Here is a 27,643-nt window from a genome sequence, read left to right on the forward strand (position 1 = left end):
TGTTCAGCATTTTACATACCTTCATAATTATCAAGCAAACAAACAAAGTATTTAATGTAACATTAATAAGACTTAAATAAATGTTGGCTTTTTTACTGTATTAGAGTTGTGCGTATAGCAGATGAAGCAAGTGGAACCCTATAAGCTATAAAGCTATGAATTTCCTGTTAATATAAAGCATATATTAGTCATGATGCACCTGTGTAATAGCTATTCATTGCATGCATAGCAGCTGGGAGGCCATTCAGGTATGTTGTTGGTCCAGTTTGACATCCTGGCTCCAGGAGGGTAAAGGACACCGTCTGTGTATAAAAAAAGGGATGGTAGGCTTGGTGAAACTCAATATAGGAAAAAACAATATGTGTGTGTCTTCTGCGAGTAGATAATGAGGAGTGAGAATATGGCCAGGTGTGGTTGGGGAATTGTAGGGCACAGTGTTACCTGTTTAGCTTTCTGGAGGAGGAGAACGGGTGGAGTGGCATTTGTTTTTCTACAGAAAAACACACAAGTCACTAATAACAAGAGCTCCTACTACAAAGTACTAATGAATTTGTTAGCGAGGCATTGCTTACTTTCTGATGGAGACGATAGTGAAGTGTTCGGTCCGACAGCCAGGGGTGTTTCAGCGATTGAGCTGCACTCATCCTCCAACTACAGAACAAAAACACCAATTTACATTTAAGCCATTTGGGGATTAAGTCATTATGCAGAGGCAGGCGAATGAAGCATTACATGTCTTGCCCAAGGATTCTTGTTGGTATAGCTACTGTATAGCTACAGTAAACCAATACACAACAATTAAATAAACTATTAATAGTATAAAAAAAATAATATGCTGGAATAATATCTGCAGTGTATCTTAGTAGTTTTGATGTGTTACCGATCTACTATCATAGATTATTTTTTGAAGGAATGACCAGATATTAGAAGCAAACAAGAAAAAAGACTGAACTGGTTCATGTAAACAGTAACACACACACACAAACGCTTGCTTACAGTACACACATCGTACCTCTTGCTCTTAACAAGCAAGCATGTGATGAAGTCTTTGGCCTCCTCAGAGATGTCTGCAAACTCCGCCTCCTCGAAGCTCCATTTGCACTCCAAGATGTTATTCAGTGTCTCATTATCATCATCACCCAGGAACGGGGACAGGCTGCTTAGCCTTTAAACATACAATTAACATAATCCACAATAAACGCTTATGAATTTTAGAGTTTGGGAGGTTAGCTTTAGTAATGCACACAGAAAAAAGTTTGCAACTGAGTTTGAGTACCACAAAACCTTTTCAATGTAAACTCAAGTGAACTTAGAACATAGATTATCCTATAAATGACCTAAACCACCCCATTTATCTTGCCTTATCCATGTAAATGCTAAAAGTAAATCAAAAATATAAGAAACTGGCACTCACAGCATGTACGTAATGACCCCTAAGCTCCACATATCTGTTGGGAAGGAGACAAATTCATAGTTGATCACTTCAGGAGCCAGGAACTCAGGTGTGCCAAAGTTCACCTTTAGCTTCTCCCTGGGTTTATATCTGAACAGAAAGAGTGAGGAGCATAAAACGAGAGTTGGGTGGTGTGGAATGAAGGTGGTGGGATAATTTTGCAATATACAAACCTTCTCGCCAGGCCAAAGTCAATGATCTTGATTTTATTTGTTTCTCGACTCACACAGAGTATATTTTCTGGCTGGAAAAAGCAAGGATTGATAATCATTAGCATCAAATTATTTTTGCCTATGAGCGTTAATTGGATGTTGGCTGGTGACTGTGTTCTACCTTCAGGTCGAGATGCAGTATGTACATCTTGTGCATGTGCTGCAGGCCCTCAGTGATCTGTCTGATGAACAGCACTGTGTCCAGCTCTGTCAGCTTATAGTTCTCATCAATGATTCGGTCAAACAGCTCTCCTCCTTCAACACTGAGAGTACACACACATCTGAATAGGCTTGTGTGAATAATATTTATGCTTTCCTGTACTTCAATTAGTGTCCAGGACATCCTAGACTCTTGCTTATCCAGTGTTTCTTCAGAACCTGCTGCGGCGCTTTATACAATGCTTAGCACTGAGCATAGTGACATTAGGCTCATATGTGGCTGCTTCAGAGACACTCATCCTATTTGGCTTTTTCATAGAGATTATACAAGCCGTGTGTGCACAAATGAACACTGAAGGGTTGTCTGCACACTCTTGGACACACAGTATGTGTGTGTGCGTGTGTGTGTTTTTCTTTACTTACTACTCCATGACAAGAGTGACATCGAAGCGAGATTCATAAGCTGCATAGAGCTGGATCAGGTTAGCATGGTTCAGCTGGTTCATGACCTCAATCTCACTCTTTACCACGTCCTGACGAGACATATCACAAATCAGATGTATGTAGTATTTATTTCTATATTTCTCAGTCAGAAGAGGTGGAGCTGACAATATTATGGTACTGGTAAAAGGATTTACCTTCTCTTTCTGACTTCTGGCTTTGATGATCTTAGCTGCCAATGTAAGACCAGAAGACTTCTCCACACACTTATGTACCATTCCGAAGCGGCCACTAAAAAAAACAAAAAAACACTGCATATCAGAAGAAATTAACATGAAGCTGTTACAGCTAGAGTTGTCTATTTTTACCTATTATTTTTACCTACTATACAGTATGATACACATACTATATACATACTATATACTATAAAGGATGTAGTATGTATAGGTCACTATCATAAGACATTTTATTGAGGAAGAAAAAGTCTAATTTTTCAGTGTACGTCAGTGATGTACTATACGCAAAATCTGCTTTTTTAATATCCCACCCTTTACAGAGGCTTATATCACTCCTAGAACACGAAACCTACCAACCTGATTGGTTAAATTAAAACTGATAAATAAATATAGTCAATAAATCAGAGTTAATGAGTCATGTTAAGGGGTAATTTATTCTGGTGAAATGTGAAAGAGAGAAAACACCCATTTCCTTGCCAAACCTCTGAGCAGTCAAAGAACAGAAAGAACACCTGCGTGTATTATTTGGTTTCCTTTAGTTGCTATGGCATGAGAACAACCAAACACAAACACCCAAGCAGTGGTGTGGACTTCCATAAACTAACTAGGTGTGGATGTCTAAACTCTGAAACTCTAGCCATGGTAGACTTTAGTTTAGCAGAATGTGGTGATTTTCCTGTTCAAACACAACTGACTCAACACACCAGTTAATCATCAGGTTCAGTAGGTGTGCTGGAGGAGGAAATCACCAAACTGTATTGACTGCAGGCCTCCAAAATTAGACTTCCACACCCCTGTTGAAGGCATCAAAAAAAGTAAAAGTAATTACTTGAGTAATAAATAGTAAGAGTAAATAAACCATTTACTCTTATGTCATTTTCGTCATTAGTACTTTTACTTGTACTTAAGTAAATTATCAGTAACGTAGCAGACCTTTTACTCAAGTATGAATATTCAGATTCTTGGTTCATTAATAAAATGTTAGAAACACAATTGCTGTAACATTCATATGTCACCACTCGACACATTTGACTTTGGCCAATTCAAAGCACATCTCGCTTGCTTAAGAGTCCTAGAGTCATGTAAGAGTAAAGCACATCATAACCTACCTTTGTATAGACACAGGAAGGAGTTAATGATAGTGGTAGGGGATTAGGCCCTAGAGCTCCACTGGCTCTTTCGGGATTTACTTTCATTGCAGGAAAAATATACCACCTGACACATGAGACCTGATTGTCTCTCTCTCTCCCTCCCTCCCTTTCCCTCTCTCTCTCGCTCTCTCTCCCTCCCTAAGAGTACTGTACATATACACTCTTTCACCTGTGGGTGTAACTTTATGGAAGCACAAAGTAAACTAGTCCTTAATCCTTCAGAGAAAAATGACTACAGAGTTTGCCACACTTAGGAAACATCAGTCTCTGGTACCATCAGAAACAGGCCAGCCATGTCCACAGGAGATCAAGTAACACAGATCAAAACTACTGTTCCTGACACATTGTTAGACAATCTTTAGGTCATAGCTGTAATGGTGTAAATTTTTAATTATTATTATTATGATGGGTTCTCATTATAACTCCTATTCAGAGCAGCTTGCATCTGAATTATGTTTCACAAGTAGGTATATAGTGTTAAGAGAGTGGAGCATAGTGTGCTCCCCCAGCTGAGAATTCAAACCCTAGTCTGCGACAGGGAGGGTACTGGTGTTTACCACTCTATTACACTACACCATTAAAAACATAGATGTTTTTAATGCAACCAGCTGATTGCTGTCTGTTCTAACCAATGACTGTAGAGAACATGGATGCTGTGGTTCCACTGTTTTATAGAAAAGCCAAGATTGTCTGTCATGTTCTCACATTTGCAACCTACGCAATAAAGAACAAAGACAGAGCCAGATTCCCCTACTGAGTTGGTAGACCCGCCCCCTTCTCCCAGACCAAGCGTGTGACCTTAAGCTTAGAGTGCAGAAGCAAACTGGATTTTCCACTGGATACCCAGTTTGTCCGGTAAGTGTAATGTCTAAGCAGTAAGTGCAGTTTGTTTCCGTTCCACTATATCGCAGGTACTGAACAGAAAGTGTGCAATCCAGACATCCATTTTTATTTTTTGTATGCTTCTTTCTTTAACTCACCCCCCAAGCACTTCTTCTCTGTTGATGGTGTAGTATGTAGCTATCTGTTGGGTTTTAGATGTCACCACTCGGTGTTCAAAGGGTGCAGGAGGTGGAGGTGAACAATCTGGAAAAAAAGAGCAGAAAGGAAAATCAGTCAATATTTATTTTATTGCACATCTATAGAATAGAACCGACAGCAGAAAATCCACTACCAATTATGTACTCTTCAGCTACTGTCTCTCCTTCTTTCTTCTCCCCTTCTGGTTCTTCTGGTTCCTTTGTTAACACTTCTATAGCCTCAACTTCTGGCTTTTCTTCCTCGCTCCTCTCCACCTCCCCTGACCTCTGCTCCACTCTGCTCTTTTTAAGGTCATCTTTCTCCAGATTCTCTTCTGTGACCCGTCTCTTAGTGCTGCCAGTCAACTCTACGTGTTCTTCAGAGCTAAACACACTTACAAAAAAAGTGGGATACTTAATAGCAGTCCAATATGACTAGACCAGATTAATTATATTAAATAATAAATTATATTACCACATGACCAGTTGTTGCAGTAGATTCTTAGAAAACCAACAGACAGCATTCATGATATCCATGCTTATGAGTCAGTGTATTTGAATAATTCATTAAAAGGGGTGTGTTCAAAATAATAGCAGTGTGGAGTTCAATTAGTGAGGTCAATCATTCGGTGAAGAAACAAGTGTGAATCAGGTGGCCCTTATTTAAGGGTGAAGCCAGCACATACATGCATTTCTCCTTGAAAGCCTGAGAAGTATTGGTCGTTCGAGACATTGTTCAGAAGAACAGCGTACCTTGATTAAAAAGTTGATTAAAGAAGGTAACACTTATAAAGAAGTGCAGACAATGATAGGCTGTTTAGCTAAAATGACCTCCAATGCTTTAAAAGGGAGATCAAAACCTGAGAGACGTGAAAGAAAACGGAAGACTACCATTCGAATGGATCGAAGAATAGCTGGAATGGCAAAGGCTCCGCCAATGATCAGCTTTAGGATGATCAAAGACAGTCTCAAGTTACCTGTGAGTACTGTGACAGCTAGAAGAAGCCTGTGTGAAGCTAATCTAATAGACATGAAGTCCAAACAAAGTCCCACTGTTAAAAAAACGTACTGAAGCGGATACAATTTGCCAAAGAACACATCAACTGGCCTAAAGAGAAATGGAAAAACATTTTGTGGACTGATGAAAGCAAAATGGTATTGACCCCAAAACTCTGAATTCAAGCCACAGTACACTCTGAAGACAGTAAAGCATGGTGGTGCAAGCATCATGATATGGGCATGTTTCTCTTACTATGGTGCCAGGCCTATTTACCGCATACCAGGGATCATGGATCAGTTTGCATATATCAAAACACTTGAAGAGATCATGTTGCCTTACACTGAAGAGGAAGTGCCCTTGAAATGGGTGCTTCAACAAGACATCAACCCTAAACACACCAGTAAACAAGCAAAATCTTGGTTCAAGTCCAACAAAATTGAGGTTATGGAGTGGCCAGCCCAATCCCTGGACAAATGTACTGTGGAATGTAGTCAAAGCATCCTGGGCTGGGCTGCCAGACGTGGGTTGACTCTATGCAACATAGATGTGAAGCAGTTCTAAATATTAGGTAAGTGATTCACAGGAATGCTAAATTAAAAAAAAATGATAGTAAAAATTTAAGTAATATTTTGAGTTTGTAAAGACAAATGCTGACACTGCTATTTTTTGTTATTTTCTGTAAAGTAGTTCAAATTATATACATTTCTCATGTACATGTTCTGATTTAGAAAACAGTGTGCAATGTTCCCAATGCAGGGAAATAAAACTATTATAAAGATTTTGTGCTTAACTCATATTTTTGAACAAACTGTTATTATTTTGAACACAACTGTATGTAAAAATTGTCTACATGGTACTGAGCTTTGAAAATGTAAAATACATACACTTGAATAGATCATACTGTATAAATGGAAATGGAAATATATCACTATATTATACTATGTATACTATTTATGAACTGAAATAAAGACAAGACAAACAGATAACTTTGACCTAAAAGAAACACATGCGCAAAAGTGTTATGTGACATAACATATAATTTATCTAGTTTAGTGAACTGGTCAAATTTGTAAAGCAAATTTTTCAAGTTTGGAAAACATGAAAAATATGCTGTACAGTTTGTTTTGGAAAAACATATTATTTATGTTCAAGCACATTTGCCTATGTATAAAGCATAAAGAGTGCCTTTCATGCATCTTATTGAAAGGGAAGAAACTGGCAAAAAAAAACATTGCATGGACTGCATGAATGGGTGTACATTCTCAGTTTCAAACCAAATGTATTTTAAGTACATGGCCTGAAACCATACTAAACATGAATAAGAACACCATTTTATCATTAACCTAGACACCTAGCTATGTCTAAAGCTGAGATTTTGAGTTTTATTTTGGCACTAACCCACGGCAGGCAGAAACTTGACCTTCGAAGAATCATATTAAAGGATAATTGGGAGACACAAAAGGTTGAATGTGGTACCTTTCCTGGTAGACTGCACTGCTTTCACTAATTTCGCTGGGTGGGACAAGCAGAGGGGGCATTACTGGCACACTCAAGTCCTCGGGTCTCTCTGTCTTCTGTTTCAATTCAGCGCGTATGTCGTCATCTTTCTCTCCTTCCTCTTTTTGTTCCGCTGCCTGCAGTTCTTTTCTCTTTTTCTCTGTCTCCTTTTCAGTCTGTGGTTCTTGCTCATTTCTAATGAAGTCCAGGTGTTCTGCTGCACAGGCAGCAGCCTCGGCATTGCCATGAGAAAGCTCAGTGTTCTGCTGGTTCAGCTTTTGCACTTCCTCTAAGTCGGTTTGGGCTGCATCTAAACACAGAGGACAGAGTGTAAATTGTCAAAGAGCATCAGTCATAGTCTTAAGGTTGTCAACATATTTCTTTGTCTGAATAGTTGAGGCCTTGCTCAGAAACTTCAGCTTTTTTTAAAACTAGCATCTTTTTCTTATAAGCTTATAGGAACCCCCATGGACCCAGCATACCCTTCGGAGAAATAACTACAAGCTAAACACTTTATAAGAGCGCACAAATCATCACAGATATGAGTTGTATACTTGCAATGAGTCCAAGTTGGAAATGGCAATGTTTTCCTTACCTGCTACATCTGGAGGCTTTTTCTTCTTCTGGGATTTTAGCCCTTTTAAGCACACTTTTGGCTTCTCCACACCATCCTTGCTTTTCAGCTGGACAAATGAGACAATATTTTACAAATTGATTTTTTATCAGTAACTTTCTGAACTCCTCTATAATGTAGATGAGTTACAGCATACATGTTTATTCAGCCACAGTGGTACGAAAAAGTTTGGGCATCCCGGATGATTTGTCTTTATAAATCATTGGTTGTTCGGGTTAAGCAATATCAGTTAAATATATCATATAGCAGACGAACACAGTGATATTTCAGAAGTGAGATTAAGTTTATAGGATTTACAGAAAGTGTGCAATAATTATTTAAACAAAATTAGGCAGGTGCTTAAATTTGGGCACCCCAACAGAAAAAGTACATCAATATTTAGTAGATCCTCCTTTTGCAGAAAAAACAGCCTCTGAACGACTACTATAGCTTCCAATGAGAGTCTGGATTCTGGTTGAAGGTATTTTGGACCATTCTTCTTTACAAAACATCTCCAGTTCAGTCAGGTTTGATAGTTTCCAAGCATTTAATTTATTTATAATCTTCAAACCATGTAAAGGGCAGCTGTTGTGTTCACTTCATGTATTTTGTTAAAGGGACTATGACAATATGATTTTACCATTTACTCTGCTGCTTAACCCAAAATATTATCATTTCATAAACAGGACTCTTTTACTGTTTTTGGGCCCCAAAACTGTATTGATTGAGTATTTTGGCAGGTTGTGGGGCCCAGTGTAATATCTTTTCATGGGGGACCGAAATCCCTGGCATGTAAATTCAGACTATGCAAACACATGCAAACCTAAAAAAAGGCGAGCTAGGCAAATTGCAAAGAACAAAAAACACAGACACAGTCACAGATATCAAGAAGTACACACAAATACACACACAAGTATGTGGCATCTTGCCAAAGTAACTTTAGAGCCACTCTGGGTCAGTCTCAGCCCAGGGTCAGTTGTCTCTTCAGGTTTAATGTTGTTCATGAAGCAGAAGTCTCCCAGTGTAATTAAGTGTGCGGTAAACATTAGTTATTCTATTCACCCCATCAATTCATCCATCCAGATCACTCACCCCCTCGCCAGCATGTGTGTGAGTGCTCTTGAGGAGTGGAGAATGTTTGAGCACCTCTGCGATGAAACTGACAGCATGCTGGAGCCCACTGAGAAGCTGCTCCAGAGCGTTCAGCCTCCTGTCCTGTTGCTCTGCCCGCTCCTTCACAGTCTTCATGTCAAGATGCAATACATTCAACAGGTGCTGCAGATTCTTCTCAAAAGCCTTCTCTCCACTGATCGCATCCAGCCGGCTCATGGCCACCTCCTGTAGAGAGAGCAGCTTGTCTACCTGACTGCACAGTGCATCAATTCGTCTCTCGAGCGGCAAGAATGAGGACTTTGAAGACGGAGAGGGGGTCATCTGGGCTTTTTTGGCATCTGTTCGTCCATTGCCGGGGTGTTTCTGAGCATGTAGAGGTTTCGAGTCATAAACCCTGGCTAGAGATGTCACCAGACTGGAACTCATCTTGGTGTTAAGACTGACTGGAACGAAAGGCAGAACTCGCAGAAGACCTCAAGCAAAAACTTGACTAAACCAATTTGAAACAATTTCAGTCTAAATTAGCCTGCTTGAACTAGAATGCATTTATTAGTCCCCAGGAGCAAACTCTCTCAGTTTATTCATATGCTGGCCATCCCACAGTGCATCCCACACTTTTATACTTCACTCCATGGGCTAGTGCTGATTGGTCAGCGTATAAGTGGTCACTGTGAGCGCTCTGACAGGGTATAGATATTTCCCTATGATCCCCCTGTGAAGCATGAAGCCAGGTGTGAGGATACTAAATCCAGAGCTGGTCCGGACAGTTGAACAAAACAACTTGACTTAAATGAGTCACACACACACACACACACACACATGTTTGCTTTGATATAGTGACAGGACAAGGGGTCGTACATACATGCTATATGAAAACATATGAAAGTATCTTTTCAGCTAAAGACTTCTAATACTGTAGACCTAAAGAGTTGTAGAGTTGTGTGCATACGTGTCCAATGCCTGATGGGTGTGAGTGTGTGTATCAGTGCATGTCACACTAGGATGTCCTTCTCTTTCCTGACGGGAAGCATTTCCTGGTTTAAACACACAGGCAGGTGTGAAAATGTGAGTGAACCGGAGCAGGTGTACAGTAGAAGCAATTCAGTTTGTACACAAGGACAGTTGAACACAGTACTGTGTTAAAATGAGCTGTACAGCACCGCTCTGGCTCAAAGTCAAAGAGGATGTTTGTTTTATTACATAACATTTGCCAACTGGAATCAGCTTTAAACCAGTAGCTCATAATTGTGTATATATTACTGTACTGGTACAATACCACTACTCTACCAGGGTTTACTTAGGGTTTACTGTTCAAAAGTTCACTTTAACTATTGTCAAATCTAATTAAGGATATGGTTTCGATCTGGGTCTAATAAAATACAGTATTGGAGACTCTGAGAGGTGCCATGATACAGTCAGCAGTCAGCTGGTGGAGTAATGTTAGTCTGCATCAGTCAGGAGGGAATTCAGCTGTGTTACGCTGTGTTATACTGGCTTTATGGATTTTAACTAGATCCACTGGGCCTATGACCACCTGTGAACCTGCTCCTGACCCCCGAGGTTACAAGTGTACAGGTGTTGCTAAGAAACGCAGACGCATGGAGAATACACAGTGCATGCTACTGATAGGTAATTTCACAAGCACGTGTGCTACCTGGAAACCTGAAGCTGCTAGCCACTGGATTTGTATGGCATTATTGGAACTGTAATAGTTTAGGACTATCATGATGGTCACTGTAGTCTTGTTTGCCCCCTCTTGCTGCTGCGTGTAGAGAGAATGACTGATGCTTGTTTTTGTCTCTCTTTATTTTTCTTGAATGGATGCAATATTGAGTGAAATATCACTTTGGCAAATAGTTTGTAACATTTTTAGATTTTTATTTATATTGTATAAGTAATTATTACATAATAAAATAACCCATAATGTTAACATGGCAAATGCCAAACATCTAAACGGTGTATGCACTTGCAATAAAATAATAAAATAATAAAAATAAAGCTGTATACAGTATGCTTTCCTCTGCTGTGTCCAGATTAGATACAGTTCAGATAATAAACACCCCTCTCACATGCCACAGTGTAACCTAATAGCCTGAAAGCATTAGTAAAGGACAAGAGCAGAGGGCCCAATAACATACCATGGCACACAATGATCTTTTAATAGCCTGGATCTGCTGCTCCAGTTAGTTTGTACTTGTGATGTGATTGGCTTGGTCATTAATAGTCTCTGCCTGAATGGCTGGCGTTGTCCCTGAATGAGAAGACTGCATCTAGGGGGCTGGTGACTTGTCCGGAATGTGAACCTGATAATGCAAGTCATCTTCCTCTTTCCCCACCACAAAAATATGTGAAAAGGGAATACGTGCCTTTTTTGTTGTGTGTGTGTGTGTGTGTGTGTGTGTGTGAGACTTTGCAAAGTGCTTTTTAGTGAAGCTACATTCTTCACTTTTTAAACCACTGATTTTTGGATACTGATGTTGAAAGAATGCTTCAGCAAACCATTTCTAGTAAACACTGGACTTGCACTATCACAAATTTTATCTTGGTAAATGCATGACCATTTTTTCTAGCGTGGAAAATCTATTAGAAAGCTATGTTAACAAGTTTACCTAAAAAATAATCTTTAAAATGGCATCAATAAACCCTATTTAAACATTAAGCTAAGGGGAATTTATTTATGCGTTAGACTAAACAGTGCTCATAAGATGTATTCACCCTCTTGAATGTTTTCCCATGTTATTGCTTATAAATGGAAAAAGTTTGTATGTGTATATACATATATACTGGTTTAGAAACAGACAACAGATGTATATTTTAAGACATTTTACCACAGAAGAGTTTGTGAATGCTCTGCAACGTCTCTGAACATGATGGAATGCTGAGGACCCACATGTGTCAAGTGTACTTAATGAAGCATCGGGGGGTGTAGGCGGGAATGGGATGGTTTGGAAAAAGCTACACATCTAGGTGAAAAATGTAGGATAACATCAGGCCAGACCTACAGACATAAACGAAGCTTAAATTAAGCACCATTTGTCCAGACCAGTTTGACTTGCTTCCTTCACATCAGAAGTTGGACAGCAGGTGGAAAATCTACAGCTATACCTGACCCTCACTGTAAAGGTTCAGTGTTTGTGAACTATATAAAAATCAGCACAGAAGCTTTTTATTAACCCGGGGAAATTAGATATCAGTAGAGAAATTCCATGGAAATACTTTTAATATTTATAATTTGATAGTGGAAAGAAGAAAAATCATTTTTGAATCAAAACAAAAGTCAGAAGTGCATATAATTATGTAATTAATTATCAAATAGACTTAGTAGCATATATTTTGGGTGGTGGTTGAGAGAAACCGAGTGTCACGACCCGAGTACCTTAGCGGTTCCGGACTCCATTTCCCAAAATCTCTCAGGTGATCGTAGGAGTGATCACATGACTCCGACCATCCCTCCACATCCTGAGTACTGATTTGTATCACCTGTGTATACTCAGATAGCTTAGTATATAAGCCCAGGCTTTACTCTAGGTAAGTTAAGAAATATATGCCTATCTTGGTGAACTACTGAGTGTTATCTTCTGATTGTTTATGACGTCTTGCCTTTGTCTTTTCTACTTTGTTTTTTGCTTTGTCCTTTGGACTTGTTGCCTGTATGTTTTGCATTGGATTTCGACCCACTGCCTGCTTATGTGACTATGAGTTTGCCTTGACCATTTGGATGTGTTCCTTACCTCCGTTTATTCTCCTTTGCCTTCCGGAAGTGATCCTTGCCTGTTTTGTTATTACGAATCTGGACTATGGTATTTTTAGTAAAGCCTCGTTTTCAATTCAACTCTGCGAGTGTCTGATTCTGTTTGACACATTAGACTGAGAGTAAAAAATCTGTTGTTACAAGGAAAAGAGGATGAGCTGGTTATGCAAATATATAAGGGACTGGTGTGTTACTGGGGGACAGACAGGAGCTAAAGCTAGACACTAGGCAGAATATAGATGTACTGTATGTACATACAGACACACAAACACACACAATGTAAAACCTAACTCACTTGTCATATCCCACTTCTTCAATACTTTAGCACTTCAACACAGCTTCTAATAGATATACTGCTGTGCATCCTCTTTTGATACTGATATTGAAATCTTGAATATTGTTCGATACAGATCGAAGCTCAAAACCACTCAAACACATCTAATGTTAAGTCAAAAAGTTTCTAAGCAACTTTGCCATAAGGCTCAAATATATGTGTGTATATACTTACTACAAGTTTGGACATATGAGTGAAAGTGTTTTACATAATCTTAAAGACATGTTGATCTTTAGTGATTAAGAGATAATTTATTTCAAAAACAAAAATACTATAATTTATAATATAAAAATGAATAAAATAAAATACAAAAATTATATATCTATAAATATTGTTTTTTACTTCATAAAGGAGTTGATGTGGCATCATGTGAATGCCAATAGAAATGCTCCAAAGTGACTGAAATCTTTTTACATTTCCTTCTCATGAAAAGTCACTATTTTGGAGAGGTTTTTGTGTGACAGTGGCAATATGTAGCATGTCCTCGCACTTCCTACACACTAAAGAAATGTTAACAATTTGCAAATGAATACAATGTGTTACATGAGCACAAATCTTGCACATATCTGGTACGCTAAATAGGCATTTGGGTGATGTAGCACATGTATGGTTTATCACTTTTTACACTTAATCATTAACAATTTTTTCAGAATAGAAAAAAACATATTTTAGGAGGCTCCTCATGATGCTGGTTAAGAGAACACCAAGGCTGTAAAGCTGCATCAAGCTGCACAAGAAGCGGTATTGTGAAGCTAGCACTGCACAATTTAATGTGTTCATTTAGAGTCTTTTCAATTCAATATTTGTTTTTATGGTGGGAAATAAGGAATAATCTTGTTCCAAACTTTTGACTGATATTGTTTGTGTATAAACACACACACACACTGTCCAAGACTATTTCCAATTTCAACATTGTATTTTTCAATGAGAGCCATGCTGACCAACTACTGATGAACTACTGTGTACAGACTGACCACTAGAGGCCAGTAAAAGAACCAAATTTTTGCAACTGGATAATGCAGAAACAGTGAAATGCATACGCCTTGTAAAGTTAGGAAACAAATAACTAGTGATTAAATACAAAAAAATGTTTTTTTAATAGCTTTGGCTTTAAAATGCACATGAGCATTACTTTGTTTGCCCTGCACTTTACTGTCCATGTGCGCACACACACACATTAACAGAGACCCACCGCTGAGTGATGACAGCCTATAAAGTCAGCGTGGTGCTGAATAGCTGTTTAACTACCTGTAGCGAGTAAATGTCAATCACTCATTGAACCTCATGCTTTATGCATGCATATCACAGGGCTGCATGTTTATAAAAGCACTAGATAAGATGGTGTCTGTGGAGTAACAGAGGATGTGCCTGTGCATATGTGCATGCACGTGTGTAGTCAGGATCTATAAAACAGCTATGGGCTTGTTAGTAACCAAAGCTGAAGGCAGAAATGCAGTCGGTGTAACAGAAGCTGGCACTATAAATATGATTAACTCATTCACACTTTAGTCCAAAACTTGATTTTTACAAGCTCTGTAAACTGGATGGAGTGCATGTATCCAAACGAGGGGCTTTGAGTATGCAATTGTTTGTGTTACTGTGGGTTAATGTCCAAGCAGCTGTGTACAGAGGGTTCCAGTGCATAAGGCTATTTTAGTGCAGGGGGTTGCAGGGGGTAACTAAATCTCCCCCCAGCCCTCACCCTCACCCACCCTCGTCGCTTCTCAATTTGTCTTATGTAAGGAGTCTGAGTCTGACAGTTGCTCCTCCTCCCCCGACTGAAACAGACTGTGCTTGGCTGTGCCACTCTGGGACTTGGGAGCTGGGTGCGTATGAGCTGACGTGGGGGAGTCCCTGGGAAACTCTGGCTAACACGCTTCTGGTGATGAAGGCAGGGACCTGGCACATGTGTGATAAACACATCACCCACAGCACTACAGCTGACCTGCAGCTGCTACTGCATTGCCATGATTAGGGTCATTTCAAGATTTTCTACATTTATTTTTACAACTGATCGGATTCAATTGGTTTCCTAATAACCATAATACAACTATGCAGCAGATCAGATTATAGTTTTAAAGCTGTCCGACTACTACTACTGTTCAACAGTTTGTAATCACTTATACTCTTTTATACACATATTATTTTTTAATCTCAGTAATAACTTCAATTGGAAACTTCAGTTGGAAAATAAAATGGAATTACTTGGAATAACCTCTTATTTTACATGAACTTCAGTTCAAAGTTAAGAACGTTTTTGCCTTCTCCTGTTTTTTTGTTTTTTTTATCACTGGGTAGTGTAAATCTCTCTCTTGGTGGCTGTAACATAGCACCATTTTGAAGCATGAAAACATCTCACAGTGAGAGCTAGCCTGGCTGAAGTACAGCCGCCACACGGAGGGATTAGTTTTAACACAGTGTCACAACCAACCCATTCACTGGAAACTGTGGAAGTCTATATCCCACCCACCCCCAGGATTGAACTGTTTTGAACATCTTTGTCCACAGATTCAATAAAAAACGACTGATTAAAATTATATAAATAAAAATATATTTCAACTACACTGTGCTTATATCTGTCTACTTTGTAGTCAAAATCATATTCACCAGATTTGACACACGTTCCAACAGAACAACGGCCCCAAACATAGATCATTTGTGGTCCTAGAATGGTGGGTATAGCCTGGATAATCAAGCAATCAAACACGAGAGGGAGTCTGTTATTCACGATAACACCACCAGCCAATTCCTTCCACTAGAAAGTAGTTCCACAACAAATGGGTTAATGCTATTCAACGGTCAACGGTAACAATTCCAAAACACCAGGATTGACAAAGTGGAGGTTTACTAAGGTACCTGTTGAGCCCTGTACTTGGACAACTGCTGATACTGTAAGGCTCATCAAGATGAGCTAGAGGCATTATAAATAAGGAGACTGGAGACTGATAATTTGATCTTCAGTTTCAAGTAAGTTGGTCCATCTTCATTCATAGAGATTGGAGCATGGAAATTACTGGAAACTACTGCACGACACATTGCAAAGATTGCTGTCAAGTGAACAGACTTGCCTTTCAATTGGCCTCAACGAGTCAACTGAGTAATACAGTTTTAGTACGAAAAAAGCCATGCTGTTACCATGAATATCAGCACGGTTAGAATGCTTCTCAACATCTCATCAGATATACAGCAGTATAAAGCAGGCTGACATGAAGCTTTTGGAATAGCCTTCCCAAAGCCCTGACCTCAACCTTGTTGACTAGGACTGTGCTTAAAAGTCAGGAAGGAAGAAAATCAACAAATGTAACTGAATCCTTCCTATTCTGTCTAGAAAAGTGGTCAAATATCCAACCAGTATTCTGCCAGAAGCTAGCTGATGGCTACCAAAAGCATTAGGGTCAAGATGCAACTTGCTACAGGGCATATAATCAAATATTAGATGTGCCTTTTTATGTGGGCAAGAAGAGACTACCAGCTGTTTTGAAACAGCATTTTGAAACTTTTGACATTTTGAAGCACTGCTGGAATGATAATTTAAGTGGTGGTATGTATATTTTTAACCCTGTGTTGATTTCTGAAACCCAATGAAACTTGTATACCAAATTCTTGTTCTTGTTTTATTGAAGATGTATGTTGTACACTCATGTCATGCCACGAAATGACCCAAAAGTTTTAGCTTTGCAGTTTCCAGTATAGCATGCAGACAGATATTGGTGTTATCCAAAGGTTGGACACCTGGAGAGCTCATCAGACAGACATGGCTCCTTTCAAATGACTTGAAAGTAGAATGCTGGCTCAGCTATTCCTGCACATTAATAGGGAACCTTTTTTCAGCCATTACACCTGCACTGAATTTGCCTTTTGCTCATTTGTTTTAAGCTAATGATTAACATACAATGCATTAAACAGCATATATACAATATTAGACCACCTGAGCCTTCATTCACATAAAATTACTGTTGAATACAGTCCCTCTCCACTAAGTAGAGCATTGTAGAAACATTAACTGAAAAACACAAGGAAGCTGAGGCTAAAACTGTCCCTCAATGCAGACACGCAGTCACACTGTGACACCTGATACTTAACTGACACATTTACACTTATTCAGAATAGAATATTGTCTTGGACATGGAGACAAACACCTTTACAACGAGGAAGCATTTTCACATTACCACACTGGAGACAAGGCAGAGCAGGACTGGAGAAGACTATTGAATCAAACCACAGGAACTGGTGAGACGTCACCACACAGGCTATCAATAAAGTGGAGTTTTCAGGTTCATGAGCAGCAGTACTCTAGCACCCTTAGAATTGATTGATTTCCAAGAGTTATATGAAAATGCATGAATGTAATTTTCAGTTCATTATTTAATCATACCTTTTTTTTATTCTCATTGGTTTTTAGGTAGATACAGTTAGGCAAACTATTCTATTGGTTTAGGAATCCACTGGTGGAACTGAAGGCATAACATGCCAAATTAAATACTAGCACAGTTAGGAACTTATCCACTAATCATATTTTGATTTCCAGTGGGAAGGGCCAATTCCATAAGACATAATTACCCCTCTGGGCCTTCTGGCAGTACTAGATTCATCATTGGCTGTGAATATGAATGGTAGTCACAAGATTCAGTCAGCTGTTAAAAATTGAAAACAACAGCAGCAGCTCTGTGACGGACTGGAAGGTAAGACGTGAATGTCTGTTACAAACTTCAAATATTATGATGCAATGTCTTTAAATGTTCATGTTTAATCTAGACATGCCAAAAATATCCAAGTGCATTATGGTTAGTTATGAAATGCTACTAGGATATCACAGGGGTAGCAAAAATTGACATTATTGTAGAGACTGGGATTTTCCTCTCATCTTTTTTTAGCCAAACTTGACAGAACCAAAGGCCTAGCTCTAACACTCTAGTTTGTCACTTGTACACTAATAACTACATGCAAATTCATGGTTTTAGAATATGAGTTTCTTAGTGGTTTCAGTGATAATTTAAGCAGTACTGAAAGTACTTCTTTTGGGGACCATTTTAGTAATGAAACTGCTCAACCTGACAGACTCAACCCTGCAGAGTTTAGCGTTTTCTGCCTCTCTGAAGTAGATCATAGATCATGAAGCATATAACCTCTGCAGTATTCCTTACTCCAGCATACCCCAGCATACACTTTTAATTCACACTTCTAAAAGATTTAGTCATAGTAGACACTATTAAGCAAGCGTGTAATATGTTTAATCTGGGATTGAGAAATGGGATCATCCTAGGATCATCTTAAGAAATTCACATAATTGTGAAAAACACAGCCCTGCTCTGCTGTTTCAGAATGTACTGAACTGTTCAGAATGTTGTGGTTTGTTTTAGAAGATTTGAAAAAATTAAACGCCAAGAAAATCAGCAATAAAAAATAAATAAACACATACATACATACATAAGACAAAACAAACTCTAGCAAAGTCTGACATTTTGGTGAGATTTGAAAAGGTATAAGGAGGAAAATGCAGACACTTGCGAAATTGTATCAGTGTAGACCAGCAGGGCCTTCCGGATAAACCTACTGACCCCGACCATGTGTTAACGTATCCGAACATCTGAATCATTTGACCCATATCACTGAAAAAGCAAAGCTGGCAAACTGCAACATCACACGCACAGTTTTTAATGGATCTAAATTGCTGTAGGAAGTGCTAGACGTTACATGTCTCTCCTGTGTATTGCCAGAGCTACAGGTCAGCTGCAGGCCTGAAATAATAGCATGCCTCAACACAATATCTGCAGCATAAATCACAGCATGAGTACTGACCATTACAAAGATGCTCTTTTACTTATGAAAGCCTTTAGCCTGTTAAATGAACCCATTATAGGGCTTTATGGTTAGTATGAACAATACAAAGTGGCTGTGTTATTCTTAAGCAATAAAAGTGAGGAATGAAAGCCTGGAGTAGCCACGTCCAGAACTCTAAAGGGTGTGTGTGTGTGTGTGTGTGTATATGTGTGTTACCTCTGTGTCAACAGATGTGCTTCCTGTAGTTTTATCCCTTTTCCTTTTGTGGGTGAATAAACTCCAAAATTGCCTCCATAAGAAGGATGCCACTAAGCACACACTACCCACAATCCAAACGTCCTTATACCGCAAGAAGTTCTCCATGGCAACCGCAGTCTCAAACACAGCGGGCCTGTCCAAGCCTCCCTCCGCCCTCAAATGTCTTCTTTAATGGGACCTTTAATTCCCCCCTCTCTCTCTCTCTCTCTCTCTCTCGTTTCACTCAGTCTCTCTCACTCGCTCTTTTCTCCCTCACTCTCCCTTAACAGCGATATGGTTGTTGACATCAGCAGTGTGACCAAGCCACCGATTACGAAAGGCAAGCTGGAGTGAACATCCCCCCTGCCTCCCCCAGCCCTCCTCTACTCCCCATAAGGAGCTCAGGGCCTGCCACTCAGGGAGACGAGTGAGGGACAGGTGGAAATTTGGCTTCTACACAGGCTAGTGTATCCTTTAACATTAGACACAGCACTAAATGTGCTCAATCATTCTCCTTAACTCAGACATGCGTGCATACACATGTGCACACATAGTCACTAATGTGGTCAGAAATTGCTATACATTAGGATACAATTTAATGCACCACAACATTTAAAGTAAATCACAAAAAAAATTGCATACATTTTTCGATGTAGTCATTTGTATGTGTTTTTTAAGAACATTTGGTAGAATATTGTGTAAACTGTGTAACGCTGTATAACCAGAGTTATATTCATGTACAATTCTGTAATAATACTGTATCAATTCAGATGCTTCTCTTACTACTTGTCAAAAAATACATGTGTAGAGCTGTTTATGATTTGTGTTAATGACAGTAGTGTCAAAATGAAATACAATCCACAACTGTAGTGGGCCCAGCACAAAAATACCAGTTCTCACATAATGCTGCTTTAAAAATGTATGGCCACAGGGCTCAGGTTCACCAATAAGCTTGCAGTTAGTGTGGATTGTTTTTGTTCTGCTTTACTAAAAACTGAAAGGCTAATTTTGCTAATCTGCTAACCAGTTCATTCCACACTAGAGGTGATAGAAAGTGCTGTGCTGTTGTGAAATACAGTGTAAGTGTTCTGTTGACTTATAATTAAAGTTACAAACAAGGCCAGTTGGATCACTTTTGCCTTCCTCTTCTTTGTCAACATATTCACTTATGCATGCATCATTACTATGGCAACCAATGTGAATACAGTCTAAACATACAAAAAGTCATCTGTAACATCAACACAATACATGATTATAATCCACAATGTGAGTTTTAAAGACATATTTAAGAGACAATTCTGATCTGCATTGCAGTCTATACTCTCCAATGAGGCTGAAAGATCTAGTAGTGCAATAGAGACAGGGATATAACAGTAGAAGGTATTATACTGTGTTGGATTGTATAACCTTGTATCATCAGTATGTGGCTAGCAGGTTAGTATGTGGCTAAGAAATTTTAGAAACCTTTTAATTAATTTAATTTTCTCATGGTTTATTTAATCATATATATTTAATGGACAAAAGTTTCATCCAACATTTAAAAAACACATATATGCTATAGTAAAAGTCTTTACTCTTTAGGAAAGGCTTTACACTTTGGTGATTAGATGATTAGTGATGCTCTTGTTGGATACTCTATTCTGGATCACAAATAACTCCAGGTCATCCCAGAGGTATTGGATGGAAATCCTAACACTCTAGAGAACAGTTACACTGCTCCACAGATTTTTTATGGAGATACACCTTGTGCCAGCAAAACAGCTCCGACCTTTCGAGGCATGGATATCACAAGACATTAGCATAAGATAATTAATCATTTGATCCTAGGGCGCCCATGACCCTGTAACCAGTTCCCCCAATGTCCTTTCTAGGAGCACTTTTTGGTAGGCACTACTCACTGCATACTTTAAACACCCCACAAGACCTGTAATTTAGGAAATGCTCTGACTCACTGGTCTAGTCATCACAATATGGCCCTTCTCAAAGTCACTTAGATCTTCACACTTGCCCAATTTTCCTGCTTCCAAAGCATTAACTTACATGTATATCCCTAATATGTAAATCCCACCCCTTAACAGGTGGCATTGTAACAAGAAAACCTATGGCATTCACTTCACACCAGGGGTTTTAATGTTATGGCTAATTGATGTAAGCAAGTTGATGGTGTGTAATTAAACGCCTGTGTTAGCATGAGTGCCCTTTAAAGTAGCTGAATTCACTAATTAGAAGGGGTGCCTGGATACTTATACTGGGTATACAGTGTACCAAAATCAAAACACATGCTCATAAACTGCAGGGCATGCCATGCACTCCAGCTATTTAAGCTTGGTCGTCACAGAGGAGGTCTGGCCAAAAGTGATATCCTACTAATATGAAGAGTCCTACATGTGTGTGCTAATTCAGAATAGCAGCATGTGCACAGTGAAGTGCACATATATGCTGTGACTCAACAGACTATGTGGAATAAAGTTGACATGACAATTTAGCTACACCCTGTATAATTCCTGGGTAATGTAGGGGCATCTAGATAACAGCAAACAGCAATTGAACAGCTATTCCTGTACAAGAATAATATAATTTGGAAGTTCTTAACACACATGGACATTAAATACAGTATATTAAGGTTAGATGGCTTAACTGACTAGAAAGTCCAGAACTATGTGTTATGTTAATGGCAAGAAGGTTAAATACAAAGAGAACTATATCCATAACAGCAGAACAGCTCCCCCCAGTGGTGTGCATCTCACACCACATCCACAAATGTGCCAAGTGAACTCACATGCATAATGCACAACACTCAAAAAGTATTTATAGTATTTATAGATCAACAATTGACTTTTCCTCACATGTAAAAAGGAATTATCTAATAATTACAATATTTTAACGTAAAAAAATCTAATTAAAATTTCTAATTATTAAACTTATTTCATATCCTGGGTTCATTTAATGCCAATGATGTGTTTTATTCTGTGCACTCAACTGCCATGTGTGTGTGTGTGTGTGTGTGTTTGTGTCTGTGAGACAGAGAAAGAGAAAAAGAGAGAGTGAGAGACCTGAGTGTGTTTGAGCTCCCAGTAGCAGCGGAGTGTTTCCACACGCTCAAGGTGTCTGTAAAAAGCCAGCCGGCTCACACTCGGCCCCGTGCTTGTGAGCACATCCTCCTCTGCTGAACGACCGCTCAGACATGCAGAATGCGTTGATGAGTCTGCTTTTGAAGAACCACACACACTCTGTCTTTCTCCAGCACACCTGTCCACACTGCAGAGAGAGTGAGATAAGAACATTTATTACATTAAGGATCATCTTCACAGCAAATTATATAAAAAATATCTCGCTTTTTACTATTTTAACTTTTAACTCAAAGTGAGTTTAGTCAGTTTATTGCTAATTGAATTAAAATTGCTAATTGCCACTCTCTGACTGCGTTTACTACTGTTTACTCCTCACTGTTAAAATTACAAATGAGGTCAACTTAAAATGATAAAAAAGTAACTCAGCGTTACACAGCGTTTTTACATCTCAGTGAGTTTGCATGTTAAGTTTGATTGACATCAATTAAATATTAAGATGGTTAGTCTGTGTCCTCCCCCTCAATCTGTTAGAATTACCCACATGATGTCCTCAGACATGATAATGCAGCGCTGAGCCCTTGCTGGGTTTTGAATTTGATGAGTGGGCAGTTAGACAGTTGTGCCACTCTAGAGTTGTCCAATTATAAAATTACAAGTTCTGAGTAAATTTACTTTCTTGGGCACATGTAGTAAAGACAATTACATTTAAGTAATTTCAGCTGTAGCTCTAATGTTTTTAAGTTGGTTTAACTCAACATGTGTTGCTGAGTTAAGTTGAGATAACTCAAAAGACGCTCTGTGATCAGTTACTTTATGGTTTTAACTTGGCCTGACTTGAACAAAAAATACAATGCTCCCAAACTCTTGACTGCGGAGCACTGTAGTGTTGCCAGGACTCAAAAACATAAAAGCAATTTAGGCAATTCAATTACAAACAAAAAAAAACACATTAACACTCTGAGTAAATTTATTTCAGCACAGATAACTGTGTGGTTTATCTACACACAGAAAACGTCCTTAGTCTGAACCTGAGGAACGTTTGTGGAACTCAAACAGTTCCAAACACAACAGGACAGCATTCCAGACCATGTACAGACATCCAGTCCCCTCCAAAAGCTTAATATGCATCATACTGTCCGGGTCAATTAGGCACGAATGAGGTCCCATCTGATACCGCACACAACAAAGCAGCGTCCTGACGTAAAAGTACACAGAATGGAGTAGACTCTTTGGTGCTCCATCAACAAAGCATTCACTGAGTGCCGCTCTATTTTTAAGGCACGCTCTGGCCAACAGGGAACACGAAAGAGTTAAGTGATGGTCTTCTGTTTCCTTCACTTCCCAAAGCAGCTGTTCTTAAGACTCAGTGCACACCATTAAAATTCATCTAGTTTTTGCATCTGCAGTGGAACGCTCCCAGTCTTTAAACCGCCTCACGCTTGTTGTCCGAGGCCCCAAGAGGCCCCTAGCAGCAGGGAACCCCTGGGCACTGAGCCCACTGGCCCAGTCAATCATCCATCACTGGGTATAGCACTCTCTCTCATTTATTATTGTTATTGCACACATAGTATATAGTAGATATACATTAATTAAACTATGAAATATTATATTTATCATTGCTGCCACAAAAAAAATCTAAAAAAAAATGGCAACGTTACAGGAGAAGAAATGAAAGTTCAATGTAAAAAGATTTTATTATAAGTTATTATAAGTTATTTTGGAGCATTTTATTTGTGTTTTTAATTAAATGTTAACACAATGTAAAGAACAGCTCCCAGATTCACTTTATGTAAAAAAAAATAATAAAAAAAAGTTATAGATATAAAAAATATAGATACAAGGTTTGTGAGTGACATCAACAAAATAATACTTTAACATGCTTTACCCTTTTGGGTATGTGGAGGTCACTGCAGGGCTGTGTGTGTGCGCTGTATGAACGATCATCACTTTATCTGCCTTGGTGCTGTGTTCCAGGGTTTTAATTAAAAGGCTTTGAGGTGCTCATCCCACGCTAATGAAAGATAAACTGTCTCTCTTTCAGCACATTCTCTCTTATGTGACATTCGTGTAGGCCTATCTCACGCTCTCTCCCTCTCTCTCTGTCTTTTTGTTTCTTTCTCTCCCCCCAGTGTGGTCTCAAACATACCACAGTGCTGTCTTGAAATAGGGAAGTGTGTGTTTGTTCGTGTGAGTACCTTGATTCTTAACCAACACATAAGTTTGTTCTTGTGTCTGTAACTGTGTTCATGTTGCCTTTCTGGTCCCTAAGTTCCAACTGCAGTGTTAGAGTGCTTATTCTACATGCAGTCTAAAATAATTACAGGTGTGTTTACAGACTACTGTAGTCTGTGAAATCCAGCCTTAATCTGTGAGGATGTCGCAGCCGGCATTAAATAAAGTTTGAAAATCAGTCGAAAGGGCTTGGCATCAGCTTAAATGTCAACATTCAACCAGGCCGAAAGTGTGAGCAATCTAATATAGCCTTTTACGTTGACGTTATTTTGGGGAGTTGAATAATGTTTAGAAGCATAACATTGATGCATGCCCACTAAATCATTAAACAGGATGTCAGATGACATAGCATACATGATAAGCGGTGGTAATTAGCTTCGTGTTCGGGCGAGCGGCTCAGCAGGATCTTTACAGTATGCAGCGAAAGCACACAAGGAATTACAGCACTATTTCATCTTCATTAATTTTGACTGACAGTTTGCACTTGCTAGCATATGGTTGGAACAGAGGTTTGAGAAGTGGAGACGAGACAGATCGCTTCAAAGCAGGCTCTATCTATAGCCCTGGGGCTCCGAAATCTTAGCTGAGACCCACCAGCACCAATCCACTGGTATTAAAGTCCATACGATAGGAAAAAAGGAAATGGAATAAACTTGCGTAGAAGCTACGATTACCAATAATGTTAACTCAAGACAAGTGAGCTGTGTTTCGCACTGATAAACAGTACATCACCAAATAATTACTCTTATTACTCCAAACTATTATTTATCTCAGTTAACAGGGGAATATATAGCACTGGAAATAAAACCTCCCTTGGGGGGGATCATTTAAAATAAGAAAATTGGTTTATTTAGTTTTGTATTAATATATTATTATTTATTTTACAAACATGTAAAAAGTAATGTCCACTTTTAACACCTTATCTTAATTATATAACCTAAAAAATAAATAAATAATGGCCTTTATAGCATTTGTTTTGAAATAAACCTTATGTAAATACTGTCCAATAGCGATCCCCGTGCACTGCAGATTTTTCCAACAACAAACCCACCTGATTCAGTTCAGTGTTGTCACTCCAAAAGAACCCTATGTGGCATCTTTATGTTTATTTTTTAGATATGTTAATGTGTAGTTAAAAGTGTGACTGCAGTTTGATTGGCAGAGAGACATTCTAGTAGTGCTATCACTGCTATAGTGCTATCAGAGTGAGAGAGCGAGAGAGAGAGAGAGAGAGAGAGAGCACAAGAGGGAGAATGTCTTTAATGCTAGACCTCTTGTTCTCTCGTTTCATTATCATCACTAGCACAGCTGCTGAATGTAAAACGGTACAGTATGAGATTACATAGACCTACTTTTCCACTCATGCAAACACACACACACACATATAATAACATTCTACCAGTATTTTATTCCCATGAAGAACTCAATAACTGCTATGTTAAGTATGTGCATTTATGTGCGTATGATAGTGTGAGGGTCTTACAGTGGCAAGCATGTGTGTCACTTTTTACATGCACACACACACACTGAGCAAAGAAAGGTGAGCGTTTTTTGTTTGTTTGTTTTTTTACTTACACTTGGCAGTTAGGCAGGTTGGCGATGTTTACAATTTTCTTCTCTTTTCCTCCCATCTCGGTCAGAACCTTTCTGTTCCTCCCGCTCGGCTCCTTCCAGGCGTCACTTTCACCTCTCCTCTTCCTTTTTATCCTTCACTGCTCTCCTCTCAGTCCACAGCCAGTCAGAGATCACAGAAGAGTGCGGTTTGTGCTGAGTGTGAGCAGGTTTCTCTGAGTGGTGAACTGAAGAGCAACCCAGTGAATGAGAAGGCAGAATCAGACGAGTGTGTTGATGGGGTGATGTGAGGATGGGAAACAGGGGGAGGAGTGTAACTGTTATTGTAGGGCATGTGGAATTTGGACACCATGTGTTCTGTGTGGATCAAGGCAAGGAGACCCTGCAGAAGAGGGCTTACAGTTAGTGGTGCCCACCAGAATCACTTCAAGGCCACTTGCATGTAGCTACTGTACTTGCAAAGTCTGTGCATATATGATTTACAGTACAGAACTGAGCACAGACAGCATAGGTATCCATAAGTACCCAAGTAGCTAGCTAGCTATACGAATATGTATCTTAAATATGATCAGTGGCAAACCAGTGAAAAAAACGTGGGCTTTAAATAAATAAATAAGTAGCTATAAATATAAATAAAAATGTACACGTTATCCAAACTCTACTTCTAAACATAGCTATATATATATATATAGAGAGAGAGAGAGAGAGAGATGGATAGATATCGATATATGTATGTATATGTGTTTGTTTGTTATTTATTTATTTATATTTCTGTATAAACGTGTTGTTCCTATAGCTATGTCTTGTACCTATTGTGAAAACCTGTATGATGAGGCTAATCCCTGCTAGCCCTCCTCCGAAACTCTTCAGCTAGCTAGCTAGTTAGCTAGTGCTACTAGGCCATGCTTTTGAAAATGTCAGGGTCTTTTAGATTAAACCCAGAGATTAAACTCTTTACATTTTCATACATTTTAACATAGGCTTTACCTTGTCTGTTGCACTTTAACAGTGTCATATTTAGTAAAGAGGGTTGGCGGAGCTGCTGCAGCCGCTGCTTCCCACTAGCTGACTGACTCCCCTGCTGTCTTGCTCCTGTTCACAGTCCGTGGTGTAAACAGCGCTTCTCCCTCGCACCAGAACTCTAGAAATGCTTGGCTAATTCCTCTGTCCATATTTTTTAATTGTTTTCGTTGGTTAAAAATGAAAATTAATAAAATAATAAAAAATACAAAAAATGCTAAAAATTCAGTCGCCATTTCTGCTTGTAAACTCCCAACCAATGAGAGAGCTTCTTTATCTGGATCTGCCTGGATACTACTGAAACAAAATCCTGATTGGACAATTTTCCGTTTAGCGGTTCAAACCTTTAACCGTTCTGTTGACACCTATAAACGCGCCAATGGAGAAAGACTAGTACAGTAACCTTGAAGTGAAGCATAAAGTGTTGAAATTGTGTTTGTGTGTTTTTATAACTTTTAAATAAATGGAAATAAACCTAAATGCAGTAGTTAGAAAATGCTGTTCGTCAGTAAAGTTATTGATATGTTAGTTACAAGGACAGACAGAAAAACACATTTGCTGTGATCTCCGGTCACTGTGTGGATTCGTTAGGGTTTGGGTTAGGATTAGGACCAGGGTAAAAGTTAGGCTTAGATTTAGGATTAGGATGAGATTAAGGGTAAGGAAAAATGTAAGTTAATAAATAGATAAATAGATATGTTAATAAATGTTTATAATGTTTATAAATTATAAAAACATTAAACACCTGCAA

At 38.9% G+C, this 27,643-nt stretch overlaps 1 protein-coding gene across 2 annotated transcripts; it reads right to left on the reverse strand.

Annotated features, from left to right (window-relative positions):
* On the reverse strand, positions 1 to 26,943 carry mylk4b (myosin light chain kinase family, member 4b). 2 transcript variants are annotated; one of them, XM_072684794.1, is made up of 16 exons: positions 26,860 to 26,943; positions 25,876 to 26,099; positions 22,051 to 22,255; positions 7,764 to 7,851; positions 7,148 to 7,478; positions 4,827 to 5,065; positions 4,633 to 4,738; positions 2,463 to 2,556; positions 2,248 to 2,357; positions 1,787 to 1,928; positions 1,627 to 1,697; positions 1,415 to 1,543; positions 1,013 to 1,165; positions 573 to 651; positions 442 to 490; positions 1 to 302 (listed from the first exon to the last, which is right to left on the reverse strand). In XM_072684794.1, the coding sequence occupies exons 2-15, from the start codon at positions 25,929 to 25,931 to the stop codon at positions 446 to 448; spliced, it is 1,848 nt and encodes a 615-aa protein (XP_072540895.1). In that variant the 5' UTR covers positions 25,932 to 26,099; positions 26,860 to 26,943; the 3' UTR covers positions 1 to 302; positions 442 to 445. The 2 variants fall into 2 exon arrangements, with proteins under 2 accessions (XP_072540895.1, XP_072540906.1); XM_072684805.1 differs by having other exon boundaries at positions 25,876 to 26,254; positions 26,860 to 26,937.
* Between the last annotated feature and the right edge of the window lie 700 nt (positions 26,944 to 27,643).

This window comes from Salminus brasiliensis, chromosome 1, assembly GCF_030463535.1.
Source record: "Salminus brasiliensis chromosome 1, fSalBra1.hap2, whole genome shotgun sequence".
NCBI lineage: Eukaryota > Metazoa > Chordata > Actinopteri > Characiformes > Bryconidae > Salminus > Salminus brasiliensis.

Bases quoted from the DNA above. Each gene is read 5' to 3' on its own strand.
- mylk4b (XM_072684794.1), bottom strand. From the start codon at position 25,931: ATGGGAGGAAAAGAGAAGAAAATTGTAAACATCGCCAACCTGCCTAAC. The intron at 2,557-4,632 runs GTGAGTTAAAGA...TGTTTTTTTTAG, and splicing joins AGAGAAGAAGTGCTTGGGGG to TGGCCGCTTCGGAATGGTAC. The intron at 652-1,012 runs GTACGATGTGTG...TTTGTTCTGTAG, and splicing joins TTGCTTGTTAAGAGCAAGAG to TTGGAGGATGAGTGCAGCTC.